This window comes from Vipera ursinii, assembly GCF_947247035.1.
Source record: "Vipera ursinii genome assembly, chromosome: 1".
Lineage (NCBI taxonomy): Eukaryota > Metazoa > Chordata > Lepidosauria > Squamata > Viperidae > Vipera > Vipera ursinii.
The window spans coordinates 346230192-346246310 of record NC_139512.1 but is presented as its reverse complement, the minus strand read 5'-3'; the positions used below and the strand labels follow the sequence as shown (position 1 = coordinate 346246310).

General features: G+C 40.3%; 1 protein-coding gene across 1 annotated transcript in view; it reads left to right on the top strand.

Annotated features, from left to right (window-relative positions):
* The window catches only part of CALN1 (calneuron 1), a 172407-nt gene extending 156699 nt beyond the window's left edge, over nucleotides 1-15708 (top strand). The window contains exons 5-6 of the mRNA XM_083379880.1: nucleotides 12902-13055; nucleotides 15460-15708. Coding sequence (XP_083236006.1) covers nucleotides 12902-13055; nucleotides 15460-15587 — 282 coding nt within the window. The 3' untranslated portion in view covers nucleotides 15588-15708. The remainder of the gene's footprint in view (nucleotides 1-12901; nucleotides 13056-15459) is intronic.
* Nucleotides 15709-16119: the final 411 nt, after the last annotated feature.

The window sequence follows — 16119 nt, the reverse complement described above, 5'->3', positions numbered from 1 at the left end:
CATGGTCAGAAAACTTCTTCTTACTTTTAGGTTGGATCTCTCTTTAACAAGCTTCCTCCCGTTAATTCTTGTTCTGTCCTCTGGTGCCCTAGAGCAGAGTTCCCCAATCTTTTTGGGCACCAGGGACCAGTTCCATGGAGAGAGGTTTTTCTGTGGACCGGAGGGTGCGTAGTTTTGTGTGGTGCCTGCATCCCGCGGATGGGGCTTTGCTTGTTTGTGCGGACCGGTTGCCGGCATGCCACAGTCCGGTACTGGTCCATGGACTGGGGGTTGGGGACCCCTGCCCTAGAGAATAAGATAATCCCCTCTTCTTTGTAACAGCCCCTCAAGTACTGGAAGACACCATCACTGGAGGTTTTTGAAAAATAGACTGGTAAGATCCTAGTTGTGCATTCGAAACGGGGCATTTTTTGCACAGAACAAAGAGCAGGAATAACTGTTTTCCTAGCTCTTTTTAAGAGGTTTAAAATATATTTATAGTTTTGTTTTCCTTTGTTTTTAAGCATACTTCCTTGTTCCAGATGGTAGTAAAATGCTACTGCTGTTTGCCTGATGTATCTTGCCATCACTTTGCAACTTCCCCAGCTTCTCATGCTTAATGATTTGAGAAAGGTCCATGAAAGGCACCCCTTTAAGATTTAATTGGAGGACTGCAGTGTTAGAGAGGTGACAGTACCAGGAAAGAGAGGTTATTCTCACAAAATGCAGCATATGGTTGTAATAAAAGAGCAAAACGTTATTTTTTCCATCTATGAAGACTTTAGTGAGATTTCCTTCCTTCTTCTCTTTCCATCTGAAACAATGCATTCGGAATTAAATTGGATGACAGCAATCCCAAAGCCATTTCATGGCTATTTTTTTTCCTTTGTTTTGTTAAGCTCATTTCTAAATCTTGGATATTTCATCATTCTTAATTACAAATATCTCTAAAAAATTCCACTTCTTGCTTTCTGGGTCATTTTTGCTTGGAGGAAAATGTGGGGCCACGAGGGGCATTAAAAATCTTTGATTACATTTGCAGTCCTGAAGACTAAATGAATTCACCCTTCAAGAAATGTGATAGCGTTTTGTCAAATACCTGAAAGGAATTTCATGCTGAAGGTCAAGACTTGTTCTTTCATATTCTAGAATGCAGAATATAGAATCCAGGATTTAAGTTATGGGAAGGTAGATTCCAGCTGAATCTTAGGATAAGATTCCTAACAGTAAAAGCTGATCTTTACTTGATAGCAGTAAAAGTTATCAAGGAAGGGGATGGACATCCTTTTACGTGTATGTTCAAGTAGAAGCTGGAAGCCTTTTTTGGGGGGATCACTTAATTTCAGTTCCTGCCTTGGGGTTGAGCTTGGAACTGATCCCAGTTATGGTTTGGTTTTAGAACACGGGTGTCAAACTCAATCACGTCACATGATGTACCGTGATATATCACAACATTTCCTGCCTTTGTGGAGCCAGGATGATCATGGCCTATGCGTGACACATCCAGCCTGCACACTGCCAGTTTGACACCCTTGTTCTAGAACAGACATGTCAAACACAAGGCCCGGGGGCCGGATCCGGCCCGCGAAGTGGTTTCATGCGGCCCGCGAAGCCATCCTGGAAACAGTGAGGGAACGGTCCCCACTGCCTTGGCCCTGGCCCAGAGACCCTCCTTCTGCCAGAGACCCTCAGATCTGTCCCACTCCTGCCCAGGCCCTCATAGGCACCCTTGATGCCAACGATGTAGAGCTGGCCATGCCCACCCAGTAGGCCATATGCACTCTAGCCACGCCCATGCAGTAGGCCACGCCCACCCCGGCCATACCCACCCGGCCCCCTGAGGGCAACCACAATGCTGATGCAGCCCTCAAAGAAATTGAGTTTGACACCCCTGTTCTAGAACATGCCCAATAGATGTCTTCCACTTCTGCTCAGTGACCTTAAAGTAAGGGAGGTCACCTCCGTTGATTTAAGAGAGACCTCTATTTCATGAATGAAGGCAAATATGCCTGCTGCAGGATCCATTCTGGGTTGGTCACTGGGACCACAGGTTTAATCTTTCAAGCTTTCAGACTCCTGCTGAAGCCCATCCTCAGAGAACTTCTCTTTCACTAGAATGTGTGCTTTGGTGTATTCTATGTGTAGTATATATATATATAGTGCCTGGTTGTGTGTGGCTTTTTGGCTGTTGATTGGGGTGTCGATGGCCAGCTATTAAGGCATTGGCCATAGTTTCCTTGTGCTGCGAAGTCTTCAGTTAACAGAAGTGCTGATTTACCATCAGCTTATCACAGGCATGTCAAACTGCCAGCCCACGGGCCAGATGCATCACGCCAAAACCGCGACCACCCCATTGCCGGCAATGTGGAAGAAGTCCCAATATGTTGTGCGATGTCACATGATGTCGTGAGTTTGACATGCCTGGCTTATCAGGTATCTAGGAGCCAAGGACTTGGCAGCACAAGGAGACAACAGCCAATGACTTAGTGGCCAGCATCAATACCCCAATCAACAGCTAGGGGGCCACACAGAACCAGGCAACACATAAATACTATGCATGGAATAGTCCAAAGCACACATTCGGGGAGAGAGGAGTCCCCTGAAGATGGGTCCAAGTCTAAAAGCTCAGAAGACTAAACCTCTGGGCTCAGGGACTGACCCAAATTGGATCCTGCAGACCTTTGTCCTATTATGTGATTCTATAATTGAAGTGTTTCAGTTGCCATTGCTCTCCCTAACTGAAGGGAAGAATGATTAGGGTTTGGTTTAGTTCTGTTTTATTTTTGGTTGCTGCTATTTGCACTTTGTGCAACCACAGCTTTATTCCATCCCATGGTGCCCTGTGCTAAATAAATTAATAAATCCATCCATCCATGGAGGTATCTTGAGATACTTAGTTCCCACTTCAACATTTTTTTAAAAAAAATTTTTAAACCTAGTCTAAATATAAAAAAAATATCAGTCTAAGTACACCAAAGCAATTGGTATGACTCATAGATGTATCATCCCACTGTGAAAGAGAAAGCAGCTGACAGTTATTACTTGCTAATGTCATCTGTCATTCTTAAGGGAGGGGAAACAAATCTCTTTTAAACCAATTGGCAGATGGCTCATGCATGAGCAGTGATTTCTGCAAGTCAACCACTAGGGCAGGGGTAGGCAACCTTGGCTCTTTTATGACTCATGGACTTCAACTCCCAGAATGCTGGCTCAGGAATTCTGGCAGTTGAAGTCCATGAGTCATAAAAGAGCCAAGGTTGCTTACCCCTGCACTAGGGATTAAAACCTCACTCAGTTTCGTAGCTAATAGTTGGTCACTAGAATCTCTTCTCCTAATCATGGTGACCCTTCTGTATTTTGCTGGGGATGAATGACATTATTATACATCTACTACATCAAGACTGAAAAAATCTACTTGACCACTAGATGGCAGGCAAGAGTTGTGTTTCCCCATTGCTGTTTGCTGACACTCAGTTGCCCTCCAGAACCTTACAAAAATGTGATCTGTTGAGACCCACAGGTGATCCACCACAGATGTTCCAGATTCAGGGATGAGAGTCATCCTCTATCTTGACCCATCTTCCTGACATCCAGCTAAAGTCTGTTTGTTTCCTCAGCCCTGTCTCCTTGCATATCCTGAGAGTGATATTAGTGTAAATTGCAGTCACGTGACTATTGGACACTGCAAATGGCTGCAGTGCAAATGGTTGCCAGCTCCCAAAATGCAATCACATCACCGGGGAGGCAGCTGTTGGAAGTTTGAATCTGGGTCATAAGTACCATTTTTAAGGGTCTGTGGTAACTTTTAATGCTTGCTAAGCAACCTGTCCTAAGTCAAAGACTATCTCTACATAACACTTTCTGAATATTTGCTTCAACACCGTGCTTCACAATTTATTCACCAATCCTGTAGAGTCACTTGAGATATGAAAATGCTCAAAGAAATGAAAGTGCCAGAAGAAATGGCTGGGAATGGAGAAATATGGCTAGTTTTGTGTAAGAGCACGTATTTGAGTCTACATCAAGGGTCCCCAACCCCCAGTCCATGGACTGGCACCAGGCCGCAGCATGCCAGAAGCCAGGCCACACAAAGCCCCATCTGTGGGATGCAGGCTGCTCCCTTTGGTCCGTGGAAAAAAACTTCTCTCCATGGAACTGGTCCCTGGTGCCCAAAAGGTTGGGGGCTGCTGGTCTACGTTGTGGCTACAAAGTTGGCAAAGCATCATTGCACTTATTATATATTGGTGAGATCTGTTTCAGCATCTTTGCTAAGCATAACCCTGTGTTTCTTAACCTTAGCAGTTTGAAGATGTGTGTACTTCAACTCCCAGAATTCCCCAGCCAACCTAGAAACACTGGAGTAATCTGTTTAATTTTGGGGGACAAGTCAAGAAGATTTTCTATTTGTTGTGAGATATTTCCCCAAGATTTTGCCAATGTAACTGCTGATATTTGCTTATTTAGGACCGTATTTCAGCAGAGTCTGAAGAAGTCACTTGTAGGGATTTGTTTTTAATTAATATTTTAGTTAAACCCTTGGACAAAGCTTTAGTGGAGAACACTGCTCACTTCCACTGACATTACTCTTCAAAGCTTTGGTAAACACTGAAGGAGAACAAGCTGCTCATCTCCTTGGCTATCACTAGCCCTTTAAAGCTCCTGATGATGAATACATTCAAAGTCTCCTCCTTAGCAACTCCCCGAGGCTTTGGTCAGCACTCACTTCCAATAGCACCACTTCATAAAGCTTTGTCAGATCCTCCAGGAAGACACCCTAGTCAGCAACCCTTAGAAAAAGGTAAATGTAAAGGTTCCCCCGCACATGCGTGCTAGTCGTTTCTGACTCTAGGGGCCGGTGCTCATCTCCGTTTCAAAGCCGAAGAGCCAGCACTTGTCCGAGGACGTCTCCGTGGTCATGTGGCCGGCATGACTGGACGCCAAAGGTGCATGGAACACTATTACCTTCCCACCGTAGTGGTCCCTATTTTTATACTTACATTTTTATGTGCTTTCAAACTGCTAGGTTGGCAGAAGCTGGGACGAGTAACAGGCACTCACTCTGTTATGTGGCACTTGGGATTCGACCCACCAAACTGCCGACCTTGTGATCGACAAGCTCAGCGTCCTAACCCACTGAGCCACCGCGTCCCTTAGAAGCACTCCTCAAAATCCCATTTAGGTCCTCTAGAAATGAAAGCCATGAAGCTCGACAAGCATGAAGGAGAACACATTCATTTTCTCCGATATTTCTTGCCTGTTTACAGCCCCTTTTAGCTGTGGGGGAAAAAAAAGCCTCTACCATTTTAGGATGGTGACAAAGAGGACACAAAAGTTTTGAAGCAGTTTCATCACTTTGCTTCCTTGCCTTGACTAAGAACTTAAGAACTTGCTTCTGGCATGAAGTTCTTCACTGAGATACACTCAAGATGTGTAGGTGACCAGGTCTCTTCCTTTCTTTTTTTTTTTTTCTTTCCTTGTGAAGTTTTCATCTTAAATTCTGAGGGATATGCAGGCTGATTTGTACCTCTTCTAAATTGATATTTCTGTTTTGCTTTACAGCTCGAGATGATCTCATCTTATTGTTAGGAAGTTCTATAACATGATTTCTTAACTTCTGCAACTTTAGAATGTGTGGACTCTAGTTCTGACTTAATCAATCAGAATAGAGCTGGAAGGGTCGTTCTGCTCATGCAACTCTAACACACACACAAACACACACACACAAACATGCTAGCTGCTGAATTCTGGAAGTTGAAGTCCACGCATCTTAAAAGTTGCTGAGGTTAAGAAATATTGTTCTGCTGAAACTGCAGAGATTAAGAGGAATATAAATGTATCCATTAAATTTATTAGAATAATAATTGCAATTTTACAATGTACTCTTGCTCTTCTTGATTAATTTCCCTTAATACTTTTCCTCTCAAAATAGCAGCTATTATTTTAATAAATTTATAAATTAATATATTAATTTGTGAGTTAATCTATCCACGTTGATAGAAATAGGGGCACGGGACATATGTTCCTCAGAATTTAACATTCCAAATCATAGCACAAGCTTAATCTTCCTTTATTCCTTTTTTTTCCTTCTGAAATTATGACCTTAACTCATAGTTGCACATATGTAATGCACTGCATCAGTACAATTCATCATTAATATTTCATCCCATAGCCTGTAAACCACCTGGATAAGGAGAAAGATATACATTCATTGGGATACTATAAAAGTGTCCGCAGGTATGTGATTAATCCATATATTAATCCACACAGCTTTTAAAGTTGTAGGACAAAATTCTCCAGTGACCCAGTGAGAGTACATACCTAACACCCTTCAATGGATCCAATAAACAATAGCAGTAAATGTCATCTTTTCCTAGGCTATCTCTTTCATCTGATCTGAGTTTTCCTTCTGTCTGTTTTATTTATTTATTTGTTAAATTTATATACCGCCCTATTCCCGAAGGACTCAGGGCGGTTCACAGGGCAGTTAAAACAGTACAAAAAGAGAATAAAATGGAATTAAATTAGTACAAGCCCACAATTCATAATAACAATAAAATTAAAATTTTAAAATTAATTTAATATAATTTAATATGATTTAATTAAAATACTTTAAAATTTAAAATCCCTCAGTCCAGGCCAGACAATTCGAACAACCAGGTTTTTAAGTCCCGGCGAAACAAGCGAAGGTCGGGGGCAGTCCAAAGCTCCATTGGCAGTTCGTTTTGCCAGTCAGATATCATAAATTTCTGGGGGGAAACGAAATCAGGGGATAAGATTTCCCATTTATTTTGTACACACCATTCCACAATAAACGCATTTTTTCTATTTTCTTCAACGCACAAATATTTTTTGCAATTTTCTGTTTGAGCTGACATTCCTATTGAAAGATAACTTTTCGCAAACTTTGCTAGGACAGTCCCAGCTTCTCTTCTGAAAGATTGATTGATTGTCTGACTTCAAGTCATTGTCAACACTTAGCAATCACACGGATATCTATGGAAATTCTCAGCCATCCAGGTCATTGAAATTATAATAATAATAATAAAGTTGGAAGGGACCTTGGAGGTCATCTAGTCCAACCCCCTGCTCAGGCAGGAAACCTTATACCATTTCAGGCAAATGGCTGTCCAGTCTCTTCTTAAAAACCTCCAAGTGTTGGAGCATTCACCACCTCTGGAGGCAGGTTGTTCCACTGGTCATGGTTGTCCCAAAGGTGCTTTTTCAAAAGGCAACTAAACTTTCTTTGTTTCTCCTTGAAGAGGTTTTGCTTTTCATCCAAGAAGCTTCTTCAGTTCAGAAGACGTTTCTTGGAGGAGAAGCGAAACATCCTCAAGGAGAAGCAAAGAAGGTCCAGTATCCTTTTGAAAAAAGCATCTTTGGGACAACCACATGGATAGATGTTCTCCATGAGAGCCTGTCTTTAAATTAATCTTTCAGGTCTTCTAACATTGCATCCCTGGCCATCTTGCTCCTTGTTGTCCTCTTTTTTCTTTTTCCTTCTGTCCTTTCCAGCATTTTCCAGAGAGTTGGGTCTTTGCATAATGTCTGAAATAGGTTAATGTGAGCCTGGTCATTTGTGTCTTGAGTGAAAACAAGTTGATTTCCTTTATGATCCATTGGTCTGTTTTCTTGGCTATCTACAATATTCTCAGGAGTCTTCTCCAACACCAAAGTTCAAAAGCTTCAATATTCCTATCCTGCTTCTTCAAAGTCCAACTTCCACTGAGTGTCACAGGGAATACCACAGTTTGCACAATCCTGATCTTTGTAGATAATAGATACATCCTGGCATCTGAATATCTTTTCCAAGGTCTTTATGTCTTGCCTAGCAAATGTTAGTCTGCAGCCTATTTCTTGACTGCTTGTTCCTTTACTGTTGATGTATTGCTTTGCATACATTTTTTCATGCTTTTGTGTAAGATGGGGGTCAACCTTTAAAGGAGAAATAGCGAAAAAGAATCTTTTTTTTTATAAATTATCTCTCTCTTTTCTACTACAGATAGTCCTCAAATTACAACAGTTCATTTAGTGACCATTTGAAGTTATTATATTAAAAATGACCATTTTTCACAATTATGACAGATGCAACGTCCCCATGTTCAGGTCATCAAAATGTTGACGCTAAGCAACTGATTCATGTTTATGATGGCTGCAGTGTCCTGGAATCATGTCATCACCTTTTGCAATCTTCTGATAAGCAAAGTTAATGGGGAAGCTAGATTCACTTAATAACCGTTACTAACTTAATAACTGCAGTGATTCACTTAACAAGCGTGACAAGAAAGGTCACAAAATGGAGCAAAAGTCACATAACAAGTATCTCGCTTAGCAAGAGAAATTTTGGGCTCAATTATGGTTGTAAGTTGAGGACTACCTATATTATCTGCAGGTGTCCATATGGTATAAATCTGTTCCTGCCCCATCTTAGCAAGTGGAGTATTTTGACCCCCTAGTCAAGATTCAGATACTAAGCAAGAGCTAGGCTAAGTTAATTCTTAAATAAGAAATCACCAGGGCTATAGTCTATTGTGAAAAGTCAGGAATAAAAACTCTGAAAAACTCAGTGGAAAATCAGATCTGAACTATTGCCAAGAAATCCTCATGTTGTGTTCCTTTGGCCCACAGATTCAAAGCTTAGGGCATCTATGCCTTATTCACTTCAAACCTTCCTTAGAATGATCAGTGGATCAATGGATCCTGCCATCTCTCTTAGTTGTGAGATTATTCCAAGAATCTCTGCAAAGAAGAAAAGCTTTCAGCTCTGATGGATGTTTCCCAAAGATTATTCATGGAAATGATTAAAATGACCTTGGTAAGAGGCCAAAAAAAAAGCAGTATCTTTCCCAGGAAAGCAGAAAGATTGTCAAAAATTGCTGGAGGATTTCGTTTCACACCAATACTAATTTATAGCACTTTCTCTCATTCTCTAAACAAAATTTTCCAGGTCAGTTTTAAAAGATCAGTAATAAGCAAAGATTTATACGATTTGAGAAGAAACCTGAGTATACCTAATTTTAAGTGAAAAAGCCAAATAATGTTCATTATATCAATCATTTAAGATGAAACTAATGATAGAACATCCATTTTTTCCACCTCTATTTTATATCCAATACTCTAAGGTAACAAATTTTTTTTTGGCAAAAATGCCCATTGGGGAAAGGTAGATTCAGTTAACAACCATAGTGATTCATTTAACAACAAATTGTTGTATCATCAGGTCCAACTTGATTTATGACCACAAGGATGTAAGACAGAAATTCTGGTTCCAATTATGGTCATAAGTCAAGAACTACTTATAACTTCTGGTAAGTGAGACTAGAGAACATCATGGCCTAATCTCACTGTTTTAAAAGCTTGAATAGGAAGCACAGTGAATTCAATGAATTCAATTCTCCAGCATGCTGGCTGGGGAATTATGGAAGTTGAAGTACACACATCTTCAAGCTGCCAAGGTTGAACAACATTGCTCTAAGTGGTCTTCCATCCAAATCAGAACAGAACAGAATAGAATAGAATAGAATAGAATAGAATAGAATAGAATAGAATAGAATAGAATAGAATAGAATAGAATAGAATAGAATAAAATAGAACAGAACAGAATAGAATAGAATAGAATAGAATAGAATAGAATAGAATAGAATAGAATAGAATAGAATAGAATAGAATAGAATAGAATAGAATAGAATAGAATAGAATTGGAAGGGATCTTGGAGGTCTTCTAGTCCAGCCCCCTGCTTAAGCAGGAGAACCTATACCATCTCAGACAGGTGAATGTCCAGTCTCCTCTTGAAAATCTCCAGTCATGGAGCACCGATAATCTCTGGAGGCAAGCCGTTCCACTGGTTGATTGTCCTCACTGTCAGGAAGTTTCTCCTTAATGCCAGGTTGTTTCTCTCTTTTATCAGTTTCCAATATTGTTTCTCATCCTTCCCTCTGGTGCTTTGGTGAAAAACCTGGCCCCCTCTGCCTTGTGGCAGCCCCTCAGATACTGGAACACTGCTATCATGTCTCCCCTATTTTTCTTCTCTTTAGACTAGCCAGACCCAAGTCCTGCAGCCATTCTTCGTATGTTTTAGTCTCCAGCCCTTTGATCATCTTAGTTGCTCTTCTCTGAATTTTTCCCAAACTCTCAACATCTTTGTTGTGATATGGTGACCAAACCTGGCTACAGTATTCCAGGTGTGGTCTTACTAGGGTTTTATAAAGCGGTAATAATACTTTGTGTGATCTTGATTTATGCTTCTGTTTATACAACCCAGGATTGTATTAGCATTTTTGGTAGCTGCTGCACACTGCTGGCTCAGAGTCAAGTGATCGTCCACTAGGATGATCCGGGATATTGATATCTGATATCATAACTGATATTACTTAGCATTTGAGGCCATGCAATATTTTCTTTGAGTCAAGGTCAACTTTGGTGTTGTTTTCTTGACAACAGTATAGAAGAAAACACCATTTTCTTCATCTGCAGTCTTTCTGTTATAGAAAACTGTCCTGGAATCTTCTTGAATAACCAGGATTATTCTTAGCTTCTCAGAGTAGCTACAGGCAACTACATTTTGTCACTTGCTGAAACCTAGCCAGCAAAAGTTGCTTCTAATCTTCCCCCACCAACCACTTGTTCTGGGACTGTTCAAAGTTATGACAATATTGAAAAGGAGACTTACAACGAGTCCTCAGAGTTGCAGCCATTGCAACATCGCCATGTGTATTTGCAGCCTTCCCTGCGAGCTTCCGACCGTGACAAGCAAAGTCAATGGGGAAGCCAGCAGGAAGTCACAAGTTATGCTCATATGGCATTGTGCCTAATGGTCCATGGTGGTTTGCTTAGCTGCATCTAGAATTGATTAATTCACATTGTAACTCAGGCAAGGTCACGTGATGTTTCACTTTATGACCACATCATTTAGTAACAGAGTTGCCTATTCCAATTTTAATCAGTAAATGAGGAATACCTGTATTTATTTTTTCTTTACAGTTCTGGCCGTAGCAACCTTATACCTCATATCTGAAAGAAAGAGCATTCAGCACAGCTTCTGACCCTCCAAATAATTTGAAATAACTTCCATCATTTTGGGCTGTTTTCATCCTTATTCAGAAGACTGGTTTTCTGTTTCTGTTTTAAAATACAGTATGCCCTTTGTGCAATGCAGAGTTCTAAGTAATAATTGCAAGGGCTTTTTTTTAGTTTCTTTTGTGTGACCCACTGAAAATTGTGCTATAAAAAAAAACTTAAAAAAAAGACTTGGTTTTGGAAAGTTGGCTTCATTACCTTTTCGTTATCACACATCCAACCAGCAGCTTTGCAATTCACCTGCACAGTCACTACTAAAAATAGCAATCAATCAATCACTTTTATCCTTTATCATTCGCGGTTGACAGTGATGCCCACCTGACTGGCTGATTTACCAAGCCATAAACTGAGTGATTTACAAACTCTGCATTTCTTTTCTCTTGCAGCTGGAGTTACTATAAAAAGCTAGTGCCATTTGTGACAACCACAGTTCCTGAGGTGCTTTAAAAAAAATGTGTTCTGCTACTTCTTGTGGGGGGACAGGAAAACAATCTTTTCAGTTTTCTATCAAGCTCACTCTTTAAAATGTGTAACTTGCATCAACCAGTTTTAGAGTTTAAGATCTGACACTTGATGTAGCTTGTATTTCTGCCACACTGCGGTCTATGCCACTTAGGTTTCTGCAGTTATTGTGATTGTTGCTTATCATCACCACTACCATGCAGAGGTTTGAGATTTTTGCTCTTTGTTGAGCTACAGCATACAATATCTAAGTCACAAAAATATACAGAATCCATAGAGAACTCACCAATCAGTATTCTATTATGAGTTCTCAAAGGAACTGCTCATTTCCCTGACCTCTTCAAATGTTGTCACTGAAAATTTATTGCAAAATGATAAAAGGATTTTACAGATTAAATAAAGGGAGATAACAGAATATTTAAATTATGATTGCAATGACATAAAAGAATAAGAAGTAGTTAATGGGTTTGTGAGGAAAGTAAAGGACAGAAGTGGATTATGTTTTTTTTTTAAGTTAGATGTTTATGTATCTATATCTATAATTATATATGTACATGGATAACTATTGTGTTCATTCAGGAGGCCCAATTTGTTGCTATCCCGGGATAAAATGCTTGCTTCCTTGTGTTGGGTGTGTTGGGTCTTGGGTGTCCTGCTCAGATGGGGTTGGATTAGAAGACTATCACAAAGGAGTCTTTCAAAAAGACAACTGGACTTTCTTGGTTCCCCCCCCAAAAAAAAACGTTTCACTTCTCATCCAAGAAGCTTCTTCAGTAAAGTTCACTTAAGTCTAGTTGCCTTTTGGAAAAGTACCTTTGGGACAACCATGACTTGGCTGATTGAGAATATCCATAAACACTAGAAGACTACCTGTTCCTGTCTATGTTTTCTTATTATTCAGCCAACCACCATGTAGACATGGCTTTGGCAGGTTCTTCAAAATGGTGCTTCATGACATAACCAAAGAAATTATATCTCTGCATATATTCCATAGCCATACCACTGCATCTCACACTGAGAAGGTCAGCCTCCAAAGGACCATCCAGCTAACCTTCTTACAGTCATATTTGTGACAGGCTTTTTTGGAGGGATGCCAAACAATTGAGATAAAAAAAGTGCAGATTTCACAGACACTCTGAGGTGATCTCAAGAGCTGTACAATTTTAACCCAATGAAAGTTGGTTATTGAATTTGGGAGGTTCCATTTCACCGACTAACCCCTAGCTTGGTGTTGAGCTCCAAAGAAGCTCAACAAAGAAGAGGCCATTTCATCATGGGCATACAGTATATCTCTTGTGAAATTGGGGGGCAGATTTGGGCAAAGTGCAAGAACATTTGATAGTGCTTTAGTGCAAATTCTGACTAAATTCTCATTTTTCCCCCCAGTTTGACATGCAACGGATAACATTGGAGGAGCTTAAACAAATCATCTACCATGCATTCCAGGACCACTTAACAATGAAGGACATTGAAAATATTATCATCAATGAAGAGGAGAGTTTAAACGAGAACTCTGGAAATTGTCAAACAGAATTTGAAGGTGGGTTTCTGTCATCCATATAGCACATAAAATGATTTGACTTTCTTCTTCCTCACAGCACATTGAATAAGTGAAATGTTTCACTTGTACAGGTAGTCCTCAACTTTCTTCCATAAGGGAGCCTGGAACTTCTGCCATATGTTATGAAAGTTGTAAGTTGAGGCAATCACATGACCAAACCCGATTTCCCATTTTTTTTTGCAGCAGTCGTTACTTAAATGTGATGTTCGTAAAGAAAATGGTGCAGTCATTAAATGAATGCCATGGCCATTAAGTGAACCATTGTCCACAATGGCCAGAAGTAAACACTGGTTTCCAGCAAAGAAAATCATGAATTGTGGTCACATGATTGTGGGACTATAGAATGTGAAAGACCAGGACCACACGTGAATTTCCAATTAAACTGATTTATTGGAACTATGCACTATGCACAGGAATCTCACAGTTAGCACTATTTTGGTGCTCGATAAGGGTTAACGGAAGTTATGGGGAGGTTGGACTGAGTCACTTTGTGTCTATGTAGAGATTCTAGGGTAATTACTCTTTTGACTCTGCCGCTTCAGGGACACTGCAAACAACCATCAATGCGGGTCAGTTGTCAAGCATCTAAAATATGACCGTGGAAGGCAGAGGGACTACCATCAGAAATTTGAATCCAGGTCATAAGTACCTTTGGGGAATCTATTTTGTAAGTTTGAACAGTCTCTAAGCAACCAGTAACAAGTCTACTCCTATATGGAATAAGTTCTGTTGAACATAGTAGAGCCTAGCTATGCTATTTAATAAAGTGAAGGAACCACCAAAGACCATTACTTTGCTTCCTCTCTCTTTTTGTGGTTCTTTTATCTTTAAAACAAACTAGGAATGAACAACCTGTTAGACCAGGGGTCTTCAAACTTGGCTCTTTTATGACTTGTGGACTTCTACTCCCAGAATTCCTCAGCCAGTGTGCCTGGCTGAGGAATTTTGGGAGTTGAAGTCCACAAGTCATAAAAGGGCCAAGTTTGAAGGCCCCTGTTTTAGACAGAACAACTTTCTCCCAATGAAATGTCCTGCAGCAATATGAAGGATTCTGGATGCTGAAGTCCACCTTTTTAGATGGAGCCCAAGTTGAAGAAAGTTGCAATAGAGGATTTTTCTCTGTCAGATAAAACACATGGCGATCCTATTTTTAAAAAAGGGGGGATTCCTAATCATAGATTTTTTAAAAAATCAGATCTGTTACTCAGGCACCAAGGTTGCAAATCATAGTTTGAGTTTATAGATTGCATGAAGCCACAATGCTTGTGGCTGAGTGTGTTGACTAAACTCATTTATTGTGCTTGGTAAATTGCACTCCATGGCCAAGAAGATAGTTTGAACTCATACAGATGTGGTTTATTTAACAAATTACTTAAATCATGGCTTTACACAACATGTAGACCTAGTAGTTGAGAAAATTGTCAGGATCTACTGCCATCATGTGGCTTAATGCTTCTTTTCTCCCGACTTTCCTTTTGAGAGCGTTTTTAAAAGCTCACCTGGAAGATATTGGTCTCTTGGTGATCTCTGAAGTTGTTGGGTATTTTTCCTGTAGACTTTCTATTATAATGCAAAGTTAACATCAGTTGCACTAATGATGCATGGCAACAAGAACCCAATATTTCTTTTTTTTATTATTTCAGAGTTTTCTTAGGATTATCATAATAAACAATAAAAGACTTTCAAGAAGAGACTGGACAGCCATTTGTCCAGAATAGTACAGAGTCGCCTGCTTGAGCAGGGGTTTGGACTAGAAGACCTCCAAGGTCCCTTCCAGCCCAATGATTCTGTAATTGTATGATCTAAAATAGAAATGAAAATAAAGACAGTAGGGAAATGGGAAGGAGAAAGAAAGGGATTAGTATGGAATAAAGAGGAAAAGAGAGGGGGGGAGCATTGACTTCCAACTTTTTTCAGTGCAGTAATTTGCAAAGTAAACTTACAGCCTCAGCTTTTTACTTTTCCGTACTTAGTAAATACTAGCCACTTCTAGAGCACAATAATTCAATCCTGAGCCACATCTATTTTCCCCATGGGCAATCTCAGTTGCATTTGCAGTCTTGGTGGTGCACTAGTTAGAATGCAATATTGCAGGCTAACTCTGAGCACTGCCAGGAGTTCAATCCTGACCATCTCAAGGTTGACTCAGTTTTCCATCCTTCCAAGGTCGGTAAAACAAGGATCCAGATTGTTGGGGACAACATGCCCACTCTGCAAACTGCTTAGAGAGGACTGTAAAGCACTATGGGGTGCTATATAAGTCTACATGTTATTGCTATTTGATTCCCCCTTTGTAGGTCAGATAAAAATTGTTCAAAAAAAAAGTGTCTGTTTTTAAAACAGAAAGAATTGTTTTTAACCCTTCCCTTTTTCTCCCCCCCAGTGCATTCCCAGAAACAAAACCGACAGACCTGTGTACGGAAGAGCTTAATATGTGCTTTTGCTATGGCCTTTATTATCAGCGTCATGCTGATCGCAGCCAATCAAATCCTCCGAAGTGGCATGGAGTAGCCATAACACTGTGAAACAAATGATCCACGCATGCGCATGCTGCCCGGTGAACTTTCTCCCTGATCAACTTTCAAATCAACGGGCAAAGGAGAGAGAGAGAGAGAGAGAGAGAGAGAGAGAGAGAGAGAGAGCACGTGTGAACAAGAGCGAAGGTTAAGAGGAACGGTTCAGCAAGGAAACTCTATCCGGCAGCATATCTGTAAATCAACGATATCCTCTTGGCAGGGACATAAAAGGGCTGTCTTAATGCTTTAATGGTTTTTTTTTTGTTTCCTAATGCAATAAAAAAAAGAAAACCATAAGAGCCCTGAATTATATTTTTTTGATGTGGTAGCAGTAGATGAAAACAAAGAAAGCATTGATCAAGTCTGAGCACTGGTTACATGGTTGGGTCACCTACTGGCCAGGACACTTTCACGCATCTGTTTTTAAGTGTCCCACATTCCAGGAAATGGAACATCCACATAACGAACCACTGCAAGTTCAAGACCATAATTTCCACAATTTCATCTGACTTCAGGGTTTATGATTC